We start from the raw sequence: 15,832 nt of genomic DNA on the forward strand, positions 1-15,832 counted from the left end.
TTCTAGTGTCAAACTCTGCACAAATATCAAACAGCACACTATAGGAACAAGAAGAAACACTGATTTTTAAACGGAGGGGGACTTTAGAAGTTGGACCATCAGTTATCTGTTTTAAAAACTCTCCATTTATTTGCATTTGTACTTTCTGAGGTTTAAAGTTTCCCGGCGTGCATCCAGCTGTAACCCCAGCTTCACTCCCAGTAATGAGGACACTCCACTAACTCATAATTACTGCTAATCTGGTCAACAAACGCACACTTTGCCAAAGCACAGCTCAGATAATTATCATATTAATGGGCTTTATGGTAATGGGATGATCTGTGAGCAGCTCCAGAGGAAAGTAGGAATGAGATGAAGGGGCAGGAGCTGGGATTGTCGAGAAGGACAAATGCTTAACCCGTTTAAATATTCAATTTCTCTGTCTCTCCCATTTGCGGTCTCTGACTCTGGCGGTCTCATTTATGCTGTTTTTCTTCCACTCACTCCTTCAGGAAGCGACAGAGTTGATGAAAAAGGTTCTGATCCTTGACCTTGCGGCTCCCTCTGCAAGAGGCACCGAGAGGGGTGAGTGTTTAACTCTCAGTCTGAAGAGCTGTGGTGATTATGAATCATTTCTCTTCTGGAGTTTTGTAGATACGTTAGCTATCATACACTGTCTTCCTACTGTATTGTTGCTTTAAATGCAACAATTTCTTAATTAAAATGAGAAATTCTCCCCTTTGCTGCCATGTCACGTCTTATCTTTTGTCTCTTCTTCTCCCCCTCTCTGCTTTCTTCCTTTCCTTTAACCTCGAATCTTTTCATCTCTGGCCTTTCTTATTATCTCTTTCCTTTCTTCCAGTGCTGGGCGGTTCCAGTCTCAACTTGGACAGCATCAGGAAATTTCTACAACAGGCCTCTCTACTGGGAAAAGCTATTCAGGACTCTCAGAAATATGGCTGGGGAATGAAAGAGCCTGGTAATTAAAAAAAGACCATTAAAATGAACTGTGTGACAGCTGATGCTTTAAATGAATTGAGAACAGGACTATTATGTTTGCTTTACGTCAGCGTCTCATGGCTGGGGGGAGCTGGTGGGGGCTGTGCAGGAGCAGATGAAGACTCGCAGTTTGGAGCTGAAGAAGGAGCTGAAGAGGGGCGGAGTCTTTTACCTCAATGCTCGTGGAGAGATAGTGGCACCCCACACAGTGGAGGTAAACACCTATAAAGAAGTATAATAGGGTTTGTGATGGAAGTCTAGTGACTTTGCAATTGTATGGTCAGGGTTTTTCACACTTGTTTTTTTGTTTTTTTTTAAGATTTTTGGGGAGCTTTTTATGCTTTTATTTGATAGGACAGTTGAAGATAGACAGGAAAGGGGGTACAGAGAGATGGGGGGAAGGACATGCAGCAAAAGGCCGCAGGTTGGACTTGAACCCAGAACTAAAAGCATTCTTTGAGGCTAAGGGAGCTGTTAGTTAAAAGCAGTAACTACATATTCGCTCAAAATTTAGTTAATACCAAAATCTGACTTGTTGGCATTTATAAATGTATAATTCCAAAGAAAACAGCATGTTAATGTGCAGTTAAAACAAAACACAGCTAAAAACCGGTCAACTGGGGTGCCCGGTGCTCCCCCATGTACCGGGGCTGCGTCCTTGCTGCAGCGGCCCAAGGGTGTCATCCCCTTTCTCTGCCCCCTTTCCTGTCTGTGTTCAGCTGTCACTATCAATTAAAGGCAATAAAAGCCCCAAAATCCTGTTAAAGCTAGCTACTGATTACCAAAGCTAGCCTTGACTGGAGCCTTCTAACTGTTAAATAACTTGCTAAATATATCAATTTTGGTGAACTAAATCCTTGGTAATTTAGTTTTCCACTGACACAAATAAGGCAGAAGCTGGAGAATAAAAATCCAGCTTAAAACGTAGTTAGCCTAACGTTAGCTTAGCAGAGGAGATCATTTTTTGACTCAGAATTCACAGTTTTAAATAACTTATTTAAACATATTAGGTGTACATTCATTTCTGGTATTGATTTCAAGGCCCAAGAACATTTTCATCCTGGCACAATGCTGGCACTTTCTAACCCTGGCTGTAACCTAGGACAGGGTTCAGCAACCTTCACTATAAATAAAGAAATCTGTCTGGAGCTGCAAAACATATTCAAGTCGTATAATACTACTTTCTAGCTGCAGATCAAGCATATCGTTAAGCCAGCAGCGTTGCTGGTGGGAGCAAACAAATCTGTCCACGCACTATTAAATTCTGTATTTTCCTCCGAGACTTTTCTTTTTTTAGATTTGGAATTCCGAGAAAGATTGGAGACTCTTTCCAGAATATAGATGAAGATTTTGAATCCTGCAGTTTGACCTTCTCACTTGCCCTCCTATGCTCTAATTAGTTTGGAGCCATAACTAGTAAGACACTGGGAGGAGTTAGGGAGAAACAAAGAAGAGCCCCGTGTGCTGGGGCTGGATCCTTGCCGCAGCAGCCAGTGTTCGGTTCCGGCCTGCAACCTTTTAATGCATGTCATCCCCCCTCTCCCCTCCCCATTTCCTGTCTGTCTTCATCTATCCCTATCAAACAGAGGTGTAAAAAGCCCCCACCAAAAAAGTAAAAACCAGATAAAACCCAATATAGTGTGGGAGGCTTAATTAAACACTAATTTTAGGCATTTCTTATGAAACACACAAAAAAGTCCCACCAACCACTGAGCCCTAAATCTTGATTGGCTCTGTATTTCTAGAGAGGAGCTGGAAGTTTTCCTAATCACGTCATTACATAAGACTTCAGCTTGATTTAAGGGCTTACGGCAAAGCTGATGTCCCTCAAAAGTGTAACCACATGTCTAAACTGTGTCACTCTTTATTACAATGTAAATGACAGAGTGTGAACACAGTTACTGAGGGGGAAATAAAGCACAGCAGGGCCTTATCATGCTGATAACAATGTCTAGTGTTGCAATATTGATATCAATAGGTGGAATCTGATGCTTGTAGTATTGATTTAAAACCTAGGCTGTATGGTGAGACTGTAGTACAACCATGTTCAGCAGCAGTGTTTTCTCTTATTTTTGTTCAACCAGGTGACTGACATGAATGGGAGGAAGAGGCGTCTGACAGCAGAGACCCTGGTCATCGCTACAGGGGACAGACCTCAGTATCCGGGTATACCTGGAGACAGAGAGTACTGCCTAAACAGGTCAGCCAGGCACTCAGACATTAGCTTCACCCCACAGTCTAAATATAATTATACTGCGTCACAGAACCTCTGAAGTCCCCTCTCCCTCTCTCACCTCCCAGTGAGGATCTCCTCTCCCTGCCTCACCCCCCTGGTCGGACCCTTGTGGTAGGCGGGTCTGCAGAGGGGTTGGAGTGCGCTGGCTTCCTGTTTGGCCTGGGACTGCCAGTCACTGTCATGCTGCAACCTGACCTGCTGCCGGGGTTCGATCAGAAAATGGCACAGAAGATAGAGAACCACCTGTTAGTTAGTGGAGTGGACATCCTTTATCACAGCTCACTCACCAAGGTACTGCGTGAGAGAAAGACAGGGATTCTGTCGCTCACATTAGAAAACTGAAAGTGTCATTTTTTAAATGTGTGTGTGTGTGTGTGTCTGTGTGTGTGTGTGTGTGTTTGTGTTAGGTGGAGCAGACTGAAGCCCGCAGTCAGGATGCCATTTCAGGTATGGCTGTCAAAAGCTCAGGTTTATAATAGAAGGATATCCAGATAAAAAAGTAGCGTGATAAAAGTACTTAAGAGGCTAAACAAGTGTCTAAGAGAAGCTACCGTGGCTGCAAAACTCGCACAAAATGTGAAAGGCCCTATCTAGAGCCAGTGTTTCTGCAATCTAATTTTAGATTTGATTGATATTCGATGTAAGATGTGTATTGTATGAGTTGATAGCAGTTTTACCAAAAAGACTTTTTCCCTATAAGCTTCTAAGACAGTTTTATTTAAATAAAGTTTTTGAGGTCCAAAGAGGTGAAACTTTACAAAAAAAAGCAAAATATTAAAGAAAGAAACTTTGTGTTGCAGAACTTTGCTTTTCCTCCCTCAGATTCACTGGAGGGTGCAAGACCCCCAAGTCAGAAATCACTGGATTCAACTGCATAACATAGTAGTAAAGAAATTGCATCAGTATTAATATCTAGTAATATAATAAATAATAATACATCAGCCACAGGAGAAGTTAGTACTTTGGTGATAAAACTTCTGTACTTTTACTCAAAATGCGCTTTTAAAGGCAGGAATAATATTTTTTAAATTGTGGAATTGGTTCTTTTATTTAAGTCAATGATCTGAGTACTTGTTCCACCACTGCCCTTTGATGTCCACCATTACATGATTTATAGATCAAACCCAGATCACCCCACAGGAGATGATCTTTTAAGTTTTCCAGAACCCAGTGTTTCCAAAGATACCAGATACATCAGACTGAATAACAGAGAGAAATCTCTATTAAAGATGCAAACTACTCCGAGACATTCTACTTCCACTGAATGCCATAAACAATAGCATCTTGGATTTAAAAACCTAACTTTTTTAAATATAATATAGCTTCAGTAAAGAATTAGAACAATCAGATATAATAATAATGTTTATTGCACTCAGATGAGAATAGTCACAATGCAGCTTTTCGGCTACTTACAACTGGCCAAGAAAGCCTTTATGAAGTCAGGTGATGTAGTATAAATAGTGACAAAGTCCACATGAGGAGAAAGGCAAGGACTGGGGTTGGTGTTCCGTGTGAAACCAAAAGTCAGTAATATCATCTGCCCATATAACACTATACACTCTATATGTGATATTGTCAAATAAGATAAGACTGGCCATATTTGACATTCTTTTAACTGACTACAAATCCCATGAAAAGTAAGTATTGTGTGTGTCTAAAGCCTAATATATCTTCTCCCTCTGTGCCACAGAGCATTGTTGCCAAAAACTATTAAAAATTCATAACCATGAACACACACACTGTAGTTTTGTATTTTGACTCAATCCCAGGTGTTTTCTTTAAAGATTTTTGTCTTCAGTAGGAACCAGTGGGCCTTGAGCTGAGAGCCACTGGCGAAGTAGCGAAGTTAGAAAGTTTTACTTTGGCATTTGCAAGAATCCACCTAACCTGAAAAAAGACAACCAATCTGAGCCAAGAAAGCCTCCAACCCAATGGGTCTTTCTATCTTTCTGGTCTCTGATTGGTTGTTTTCATCCAGCCTGTAAGAGTTTCAGAAAATATGATGAAAGTTACTTTTTATAAAAGTTACCTACTGCAGCTTTAAGGTCTGTGACTGGCATCGCCATACACTACTTGACTTGAATTACAAGATAAATTCAGATTTGTATGTTAAACTGGAAGCTAACTATTGCATTATCTTTTGTTCTTATTTTAATTAGATGACTCTGCAATTAAACGACAGCAGGTTTCTCAGGGGAGACTTCGAGTGACCATCATCTCCAAGGAGGGCCAAACAACACATCAAGACTTTGATACAGTACACCATCTATATCCAATCAATCTTTTTTCTGTTTCTCGCCAGCATTTTTCCTGTAGAAAGCAGCCTTGTTGTTAGATTAATAACCACGCATTTGTGTGCAGGTGCTGATCACCGCTGGGAGAAAAGCCCTCACCAGCGACATTGGCCTGGAACATGTTGGTGTGCAGTGCAGCCAGGAGTGAGTTTAGTCTGTCAACATTCATTTTGGCTTCAGTCTGTGTGCAGCAGGTAATGTTTAACAATTGTGTGTGTTTGCATGTGTGTGCAGCACCGGCAGGATCCTAGTGAACGAGAGGGACCAGACCAGTATCGATCATATTTACGCCATCGGATCAGTGCAGCATGGACGCCCCTCTGCTAGAGGCCTCTCAGTGCATGCTGGGACACTGCTGGCCCGTCGACTCTACAGAGAAGACAACATCTTGGTACACACGGTTTGGAAATAGTTACACTGATTGTTCCATTATCGATAATCTGTACATGTCTACTGATTTATCAGTCCTATAGAGTGTTCATTTTTGATTCTGTGTCTGTTTAAAAGCCTGTGCGTGAACTGAATGTTGCATATTGATTGAGCTAATGTCATTTATCATCCACAGTGTGATTACACCAATGTGCCCACTGTTGTGCTCACTCCTCTGGAATATGCTGCCTGTGGTCTGTCTGAGGAGAAAGCCAATCTAACATTTGGAGAAGACAGCGTGGAGGTACACACACAAACACACAAGCATGCATATTCCAACAAACAAGAGTCCTGATCTTGTAGCATGATCTAAAATAAAACTAAAACTTAAACTAAATGTCTGTCCTTTTGCAGGTGTATCACAGCTACTACTGGCCCCAGGAGTGGGAGCTTCCTGCCAGGAATAAAAACTCCTGCTATGTTAAAGTCATCTGCCACATCCCTGACCATGTATGATTTTTTTTAAAGCAGCACTAATCAATATTTTTATATGAACAATGGATCAAAAAACTATATGATGTCAAAAGTATTATAGTTTAGTCTGAGTTTGTCACTATAGCTTATAGTGACAAACTCAGAGAATCATCACCAGATTCGCAGATTGACAGCTCATAACTTCACTCTTGCCGCTCTCATCGTGTTTTCAGAGGCAGCAGGCAGCTATTTTCAATGAAAAAAAGCTCTAAAATAATAGTTTTAATCCCACTGTTGCCCACCTGCCCAGCATCAAACAGGGCTGGACAAACACAAACAACTCCACAAATAATTGCCTTGAAGCTATTTTGATACTACACTACTTGGTCTAACCAGTAGTGTAGTATCTGTGCTTACCTACTATAGTTCTAGCTTTCTTTTAGCTTTAGTTAGTTATCTTCCTGAAGTCAGCATTTAAAGGTCCAGTGTGTAACATTTCCTGTGTATAATCACCTGAAGATAACAGCCCAGAACAGACAAACTAAACGCTGACTCCAGAGTTTGTCCCACACGCTTAGTTGGAGAGCAGTATTGATTTGGTTGCAACCTGCAACTTCACCACTAGATGCCACTAAATCCTACACACTGGTCCTTTAACTGCACTTTGTAAGAATTGATTCATCATACAGTATTTTCTAACATCTATATCATAATATAATATTGCTGTCCAAACAAACAGAAGGCCCCCACACACCTTCATAAGTGTGATATGCACCTCAGCAATAAAATAAAGAGATTTTGTTTTTGCTTTACCCCTGGGGATATTTAGTCATAACAACAAGTTATCCAATAGCTCACACCTCATTAATCCACCCACCGCTTGTTATATTTTTAGCTCTTTCCACAATTGAGTTGGCACCACTCAAGATAACTGCATTTCAGAAAGCATCTCTGCCAAGCTGGGGATAACCCTGTAAATATCAATGTTCTCTTCTCATTTACACTGATTATCTGTGTGTAAATTATACTGCGACCTCTCAGACGTGTTTTAATTGGGCTTTATTCCCGGTCTGGTGATGGGCTATTGATTGAAATACACCGGTCATCATAACTGCTAAACTAACTTTTAATATTAATTGTTAAAGGTTTTTCTAGTGTGTATAACTCTAGTTAGTCTGAAGACTCTTCAGGCTACTACTTCAGACTCAGGATTCTCTGTCTTGCACTCAAGGAGCTTTAACTCAGCTGGGACATGACCCTGGTGACTCAAATTCACATTCAAGCTTGAGAACTCATTAGACATGGTGACTGGAACTCGATCAAGACATGACCTTGGTGACTCAGGCTTACGCACTGAAGAACAGATATGGCAAGACCACACAAGATTGTGGTGACTGGACTCAATTCAGGCATTTTGAGAGTGTTTCTCATATAGGAACAAGACTCAGGCAAGTTCTTAGGTTCAGAATTAAAAGAGGACTTGGGACGAGATTTAGACATTATTTTTCTATATCTGACTCACACTAAGCAGCTTGGACATGGCTGAAATTCACATTCAGCCTTTAGAACTTACTAGACATGACCACCATGTTAATTAGGACTCACACATGTTTAAGAAATCACCTTATTGTCTCAGGTGGTATGTGGTATGGACAAGACGATTGTGACTCACACACTGAATCAATTCAGACATCAGGAGAGTGACTATGATATGGGAACTAGACTTATTAGGATATTAGGGATCAAGACTGAGGACTTGATTTAGATTTTTCTAACAAACACATTAAGGAGCTTGAACTTGACTTGTTATAAGGATTACTTAAATTCACATTCAGGCTTGAGAACTTGCAAGACCTGACCACCCTGGTGAGAAGAACTCACAACTGGAGGACTAATACTCAATTAAGACATGACCATGGTGACACAAGCTAACTCACAGAAGAGCAACTACTGTATGTGAGAACAAGACGGTGTTGACTTTGACTCACATACTGAGGAGCACTACTGTAGTACTAGACAGGATTGTATGGATTTGGAGCCAGGCTCAGACTTGAGAAACCTGGGACATGATTAAGTCATACTTCCACTGAGTAAATATTGTTGCGTTTCCACCTTAAGTACCTGGAACTTTTAGTCCTGGGAACTATTTTTCAAGGAACTAAAAGGTTCCTTCAGCTCGTCTGCGTTTTCACTGCTGTCTAAAGACCAGCAAATATTAGGTAAATTAGTCGTGTTATAGTGGCATGCAAAAATCGCTTTTACATGCCACTATAAAGCAACGACCATCATCAGTCTATTGTATGCTTTCTTCTGGAACTCTATCATGTTGATGACCAATTAGTTTTGCTTTGACACGCACAATGACAAAAAGAAAATTGGTTTGTGGCTGCAGATTGGTGGCTGAAATAAAATAAAAAGTATTAGACCAATCACAAATGCTCAACGCTGCAAGCTCCGCACCCAAAGTTTCTGCGCTTTTGGAAAGCACAAGCGTGGATTTTTTTTCTGGGGTAAAATTATATTCCCGGAACTTAATTTAATCAGGTACCTGCAGTGGAAATCCACTTCCAAAGGTTCCTAGTGCCTTCGGTGGAAACGGCGGCTTATGAGTCAGACAGGATCTTGGTGACTCAACACTGCACAACACTGCTTTGTCTCAACAGGAGCGTGTGGTTGGTCTCCACATCATGGGCCCCAATGCTGGAGACATCCTCCAAGGCTTCGTTGCAGCGATGAAATGCGGCCTTACTAAACAACAGCTGGACGCCACAGTGGGCATCCATCCCGGGTCAGCCCAGGTCAGCATCCCTTAATCCACACTACTTCATAAAAACACGGCTTTGATGGCTATTGAAGCACAAAATGACTACTTGCTGCTTTTGACACCTATTGATTCCCCCCCCCCCGGCAATGATATTAATTCACTGTCACCTCCTTGAATTTTCCCTCACTCCTGCTTCCAGGCACTGTGCTGAGGAGGTCAGTTTTGAGATATTACCATGTTCAGTCTTGAAAAAAAGCTCTGCTGTCGGGGTCAGTGCCAGACCAGCAGATTCAAAATGAGCTTCCTGCTATGACATGCTGCCCTGTCTTGAATTTTCAATGGACCAATATTTAATAAACCTCGTCGCTCGCAGTCCACTCTGTGGAGACTGAACCCCACAGTACGATGAGCGGGTTGTAATACTGTAGGCATTTTCAAACTTGATTAATAAGACATGTAAAGGAGTGTTAAATAGAGGTCACTTGTCCTGGCGGCGTCAGCTAGAAGGGGTTTAGGATATTGTGTAATGGCTAACGGGACAGATTCCCTTGCTGACTGATTTAATTAGGTAAATTGATCGCTCTGAGGGGAAGGAGGATCCTGTAATTAATGAAACCCTTTTATTGACACTGTGTTTCACAGGTTAGGAAGCATCAAAGATTTGATCTTAGAATTTCAAATGTGTGTTTAGCATATGTGCGTCATGGTTCCCAATCTAACTCAATTATATTGCGTTTTTTTTGACTTGATGTTTACTGCTGTTCTCTGGTCAAAACTTACTGAACTGCCAAACCTCTTTTATTAGTGACAAATGTGCTGTTAGATAGCAATCACTCATACTATGCATTACACAGAAACAGAGTTTGTAACTTATGATTATATGTTACTTCAGATTTTAAAAGTCCAGTATGTGCAGAGTTGTGTGATACAGCATCTTGCAGGATCTACTCAGATCACCTTCAGTCATTCAATATGACTGTGTTAATGTGAAATGTGTTGTGACGTCGAAGTGAGGACCACAGAAGAATTATATTTGCCCACTGCAGCTTCCCCTCAGCACTACTGAGCCTTTTAGCACATTTAAGCTAAAACTATAAACCACCTCCACGCTACCTTCCCAGCACCAAAAAAGCAGACAGATAAAGTTGGCAAGTACTGTAGAGCAGTAGTAGATAGTAATAGAGCGTTTTCTGGTAAAGAATAATAGGAAAGCACATTTAAAACTGTCTTTCCACAGTTCTTTCAGCAATCAGAAAAGCTGGTTTGGTCAAAATAAACTCACAGAGTTTCACAATTCACAGATTTAGATAAGAAAAAAGCTGCAAAATAGGTTGCTATGGCTGCCATGTAACGTTAGATAATCCTCTGGGACAAATGGACTTGACACAGTGCTTGTTGTTGCCACTGAAAGGCTCAAATTGTTATTTTAGGTGTCTGACATTATTTTGTTTAACCAGAAACAGCAGTTATATCCCTATCGATCACCACCAGACTCCATAGACAAAAACAGTAATTTTACCTCACAAATATTATATCATCATAACCTCATTCAAAGTGGACAGAAACACAATAAAACTAACCAAAACTATCTCTGTTAGTCCACTGTTTCAACAATCACTGACTCTGGTTTCGTTGAAATAAACCTTTAGTTCACTGATGTAGATGAGAATACAGTTGTTGCAGTCACTGTCCTCAGTTGTACATGGAGGGACTCACATGCACGTGCGGCCAGACTGGCTTTGTAAACAAACCAGTAGCAACTGTTAATGGTAGCAACACAGGCAGAGTGTGACGTCATTCTCTGCTCAGGACACCATGACTACACTATCTCCTTATATAGCTTATAGTTGTTTGCTACATTAATGTTATCTTAATATTTAAAATCTCATATATATAACCTTTAAGTCATCAATTTTCCGTATCAAAAGTCTTAACTTGGGCTTGGATTTTCAACTAATAAATGTTACTAAATATAAAATCTGCTTTTATGTAGCAAAGGACAAAGTAAAGTTTGTTTTCTTTCTTCATACAGGTGCTCAGCTCATTGACCCAAACCCAGCGTATGTCTGAGGCCTTGATGATGAGGGGAAACTGCTGAGGTTAGCCCCCTGCTGTCAGTCACAGTTGCCTATGGCAACGTTGTAAGACAGCAGGGAAGGGCTTTGCGATCACCCTGAGTAGTGACGGCGGCAGGATGGCCGGCTGACCATCTGATGACATCTTCACCTGAATCCTGACAGACAGGCGGGCGAGGATTGATGCTCTGCTGCTGACACACTTCTCGTTTTGTGCGTTGTTTGTGTCTGCGCTGCTTTTTAGGTTTGTTTGCATTTTTTATGAATCGTATGCTTCAAGCAGAACTTTGAAATATACAGTACCATTGATGCATTTTTATGACTCTCAACTTTAAGGAAGATAAGATGCTCCCCTAAGGTTCTGCCTCTGAAAGCCTCTGTAAGCTTTAATACAGCTGAGTTTTTAAAGGCTGCAGGAGAGTGATAAGACTCTGGGATTTGATGCATTTACATGGAGTGAAAGCTCAGGCTTATACTCTGTGTTTTTATTGCTGTGGCACAAGCCTCAGGGGTTTTACAGCCTTAATTTCATGTAATGAACTAGACGCGGATTATGGAATTACCCAAATTAATTGTGTTTATCGGCGAATGCGCTTGCTTTAATTGATACATATGGTGTCTTTATTGAGACATTAGGCCTGAGCTCCTGATGCACTGCCTTGTTTGCTTTTCCTCTTTTTTTATTCTCTCTCTGATTCTGCACCGCCGAGCATAGCAGCTGTCTTAAAACAACTGTTGAATATTCATGCAGATCATTAAGTGAAGTGTCCCATACAGATGAATGCAGGGCGCTGAGTGCAGATATTTCTTAAAAGCATGCCGCTGACCCTCTAAGTTTTCCCCGCCACCTCAGCTACACTCTGCATTCAAATCAGGAAATGTACATCTGTGAGCGTACAACATGGGTGTACTCCATGCAAGGGCACCATTTTCATTCTCTTGGTGTCCTGCAGCTTGTCACGAGTACAGAGGTTCCCGTCCACTCCATGTTAATGCCCGTTCGTGCATTGTGCTGTCGCTTGCCGAACAATGCAGCGATTAGATGCAAATTTAAATAAAGGTTATCCTCCAGACCACCTTCTGATTTCCTCCCTGACAGACCTGCTCGTATAAGTAAGACAGATATCCTAATTAGAAAAAGTGCACAGGAGTGTCTCTTTTGGCGTGTGCCTGAAAATGCCATTAGAGCATAATTCAATCAAAGCAAAGCAGCTTCTGTGACTTTGTGCAGGTCTCACAGCAAGGTTAAGATGCTGCATAAAGGTCTATCTATCAATGCCAGCTTGTCTTGGACAGTGTTCAGAGGTTTCACCTGAGCCCTGTGCAGTGTGTGCTGTCACACCACTAGATGGCACTGTGGAACAGGGCGAATGAAGCAATTCTCACTGAATGTTGTCATAACTGGAGAAAAAAATAAATAAAACTGATAAAAAAACATTGCATTCATACTGATTCTGCTATTACCATAATACCTGCAACTACTATTACTAATCCTACTGTTTTTACTGCTATACCCATAAAACCTCTTCTACTTTCACTATTACCACAGATAGGTCTACTACTGTAAGTAACACTACTGCAACCACTGGGATTAGTTCAATTACTGTAACTGTTACTATCACAATACATAAGTTATAGATACTTATATTACTATAACTACTTTTACCACTACTACAACTGTTAGTATTACTCTAACCATTGTACCAACAGTAGTAAAAGTATGCATTATGCAGGCCCAGTTTAATGTAATGTATACAGGTGCATCTCAATAAATTAGAATATCATGACAAAGTTCATTTATTTCAGTAATTCAATTCAAAAGTGAACTCATATATCATATAGATTATTGAACACAGAGCTGAACCTATTTCAAGCTTTATTTCTTTTATTGTGATGAATACTTGGCTTTTACAGCATATCAAAACCAAATTCAGCTATCTCAGCAATTCTGAATATTTTCATATATTTCATAAGACCAAGTAATTTTTAATACAGGAAATGTAAGCTACTCAACAAAGGTATGTTCACAGTAGTTCACGTCTCATATATAGTCGCACTCGATACATTGGGTCATACATGGCTTCTTTTGCATGAATTATATCCCATCAATTCGCGCGTGGCATTGGGAGGTGATCAGGCCCTGTGGACTGCCGAGGTTCGTTTATGGAAAGTCAGGTGCTGTTGGATAGTCATGTGCATTGCTCGGGTTTGGTGTCCTCTCACTCTTCTTCTTGCAGATAGTGATAGACCTACAGCTGCTATGCGCGGTTCAGGTCAGGCGAGTTTCGCTGGCCCATCGCGAATCACCACAGTACACCATGGTCCCATCTCGCAACAGGTATCTGGGTACTCCGCTTTGGCAGTGGTTGGGCCGGGTGCCCAGTCCTGCTGGAAAATTAAATCAGCATTCTCCATAAAGGATCCCATCTCACCTCCCCCCATAAAGGGCCATGCGAAGTGGCTCTAAAATGTCCTGGGAGATGGCTGTGTTGACTTTGGACCTCTTGAATAACACCAGGCTGGACGCAACCTAGCAGCGGAGACACCTGGCTCCCCAAATCATCACTGACTGTGGGACAAACTTCACACACTTGGACTCAAAAAGCACAACTTGGATTCTGTACGTTTCACACTCTTCTCCAGGAGGAAGACCTTCGATTCCCGAGATGAATTGCAAACTCAGCTTATCATCTGAAAGGGGTGCTCTTGGACCTTCTTCCTGCCATCAACTTCTCTACTGATATGCTTGGATATTCAGCTCTCTTTTAGGCGCATGACCTTTTGTGGCTACCCTCCGCTTGTGAGGGGGGTGGGCATGATTGTTCTTTCTGGACAACTGTGCAAGCCAGCAGTCTTCCCCATCGAGATTGTGTAGCCTACTGAACCAGCAGACCATTGGAGATTGAAAGACATTTAAAGGGCTCAAGAAACCTTCTGCAGGTGTTTTGAGTTATTAAATAGATTAGAGTGGGACATCGTGAGTCTACAATATTGAAACTATTAGTCCGTATAAATATTCTCTCTCATTTCTCTGGAGATACTGGATTTTTGGGTTTTTGTTACTGCGAAGCGCATAATACATCAAAATTAAAAGAAATAAAGGCTTGAAATATTTACTCGTGTGTGGTAACATCAGAATTCATACATCATACCTATCAGTTTACACTTTGCCTTTTGAAGTTGAAGTTACCTGAAATACGCGACCATGATCCCCTTGTGCCATCCGATATTCCCTCTAATCTCCTATTGAAGACTGGGCGACCTGTATGCTGATCCACACCCAGCCCCCGACCTGCGCGACTCCTTCCTTACCAGCATCTTCATTCCCACTTTAGGACCGTCCGCGCTCCTGAGAGCGGTGCAGGTGCACGGCTCACTTTTCAATGACTTTATAGCACCCCGCTGGATACGCTTGTGAATATCCACTCCATCCCATGAGTGTAGACGCTTGTCTTATTGTTATCCTAATCTATGGGGATAATCGACAGTCATAACTTCCATGCCTGGCTGATTCTACTTTTGTTTATGAATCTGAATCTACCAGTAACTAAATTAGTCAGATTAATACCCTTTAATTGCGAGGAACGTGGGAAACTCAGGAACGGTAAAGCAGCCTCAAAATCTGTATTAAGGAGCAGATTACTTGAGTAATAGTTCATTCCACCACTACATTTATCACTTCTTTCAATGTAGCTTTTGAATGACCCAGAATTTGCTAATAGAGTACTTAGTTGGAATTACTAACGCTCCCAGTGCATAACCTTTGCCCACTGTGCATCTAATAAGCAGTGGTTGCCGCACCCACTAGCTAGGGGGTCGCAAAGGCTTTGCTTCACTGGGTTGTTAGGTTCCTGGATTTTAAGGCTTGTAAGGGAAAACTTAAAAAATATACAGTAGGTCTTCTTCTTCTTGCTTTCTGATGAAAAAAAGTAAATGTAAATGATTACTTCTGTTAAGACGAAATTGTCTAAATCTAACAATTCGTGAAGCGCCGCAGAGCAAGAAAAACGGACTGAATTCTGTGACAGCAAACTAAGCTTCTTACAAGCTGCAAGCGAAGGTAAGCTTATGCAACAATTCACTTTTTGTCATATTCGTCTGACTCTCCTGATACGTCTGACAGTAGAGCAATGAAAGACAGATAACATCTGTCGAAATAGGGTTCTCTGGGCTCCTAGTGGTCGATAATGGAAAGATTGCAGAATCTACGCGGGGGCTGAACGAAACACCATCAGGGGTCAGAAGACAGCTGCTTGTTGAGTCCTCATTCCTGACTACGGACGGGCTCACTTGTAAGAAAGTAGGATGCGTACCACTGTAATGAACAGTAAAATAATTCTACGAAAGGTCTTAGCAGTGTACTCAAAATACTGAAGTACCACCTGATAAAACTGCACTGACTTTTAAGGCTACATAGCAACTATTGCTGACTGCTTCGCTGAAATAGCCCTTTTTTATAGGGCACTAATTGTATACCGTAATAATGGAATGAAAATAGGGAGGGGTTACTAAATACAAGCAGTTACGCCCCGACCTGAACCACCTCGCGCCGACTGTTTTCAAGATACATGAAGCTTCTAAAAGGCATCCTTCCCTCTACACTCCCTCTCTAATGGTAAAGGTTAAACAGGCAGCTTTTGAT

The 15,832-nt window shown here is 41.4% G+C and overlaps 2 protein-coding genes across 2 annotated transcripts in view; both read left to right on the forward strand.

The window, feature by feature from the left end:
• Window positions 1-12,603, forward strand: part of LOC118339228 (thioredoxin reductase 1, cytoplasmic-like) — a 14,592-nt gene extending 1,989 nt beyond the window's left edge. Inside the window, exons 3-15 of the mRNA XM_035676801.1 lie at window positions 492-564; window positions 842-958; window positions 1,050-1,192; window positions 3,063-3,178; window positions 3,280-3,505; window positions 3,622-3,661; window positions 5,374-5,471; window positions 5,576-5,652; window positions 5,743-5,899; window positions 6,074-6,181; window positions 6,292-6,387; window positions 9,015-9,149; window positions 11,148-12,603. Coding sequence (XP_035532694.1) covers window positions 492-564; window positions 842-958; window positions 1,050-1,192; window positions 3,063-3,178; window positions 3,280-3,505; window positions 3,622-3,661; window positions 5,374-5,471; window positions 5,576-5,652; window positions 5,743-5,899; window positions 6,074-6,181; window positions 6,292-6,387; window positions 9,015-9,149; window positions 11,148-11,213 — 1,452 coding nt within the window. The 3' untranslated portion in view covers window positions 11,214-12,603. The remainder of the gene's footprint in view (window positions 1-491; window positions 565-841; window positions 959-1,049; window positions 1,193-3,062; window positions 3,179-3,279; window positions 3,506-3,621; window positions 3,662-5,373; window positions 5,472-5,575; window positions 5,653-5,742; window positions 5,900-6,073; window positions 6,182-6,291; window positions 6,388-9,014; window positions 9,150-11,147) is intronic.
• A 905-nt stretch (window positions 12,604-13,508) lies between these two features.
• chst11 (carbohydrate (chondroitin 4) sulfotransferase 11) overlaps window positions 13,509-15,832 on the forward strand; it is an 84,133-nt gene continuing 81,809 nt past the window's right edge. Inside the window, exons 1-2 of the mRNA XM_035681192.1 lie at window positions 13,509-13,528; window positions 14,443-14,554. Coding sequence (XP_035537085.1) covers window positions 13,509-13,528; window positions 14,443-14,554 — 132 coding nt within the window. The remainder of the gene's footprint in view (window positions 13,529-14,442; window positions 14,555-15,832) is intronic.

The sequence above is a fragment of the Morone saxatilis genome, unplaced genomic scaffold (assembly GCF_004916995.1).
Source record: "Morone saxatilis isolate NCDOM2014 unplaced genomic scaffold, NCSU_SB_2.0 Contig10, whole genome shotgun sequence".
In the NCBI taxonomy this organism is placed as follows: domain Eukaryota; kingdom Metazoa; phylum Chordata; class Actinopteri; family Moronidae; genus Morone; species Morone saxatilis.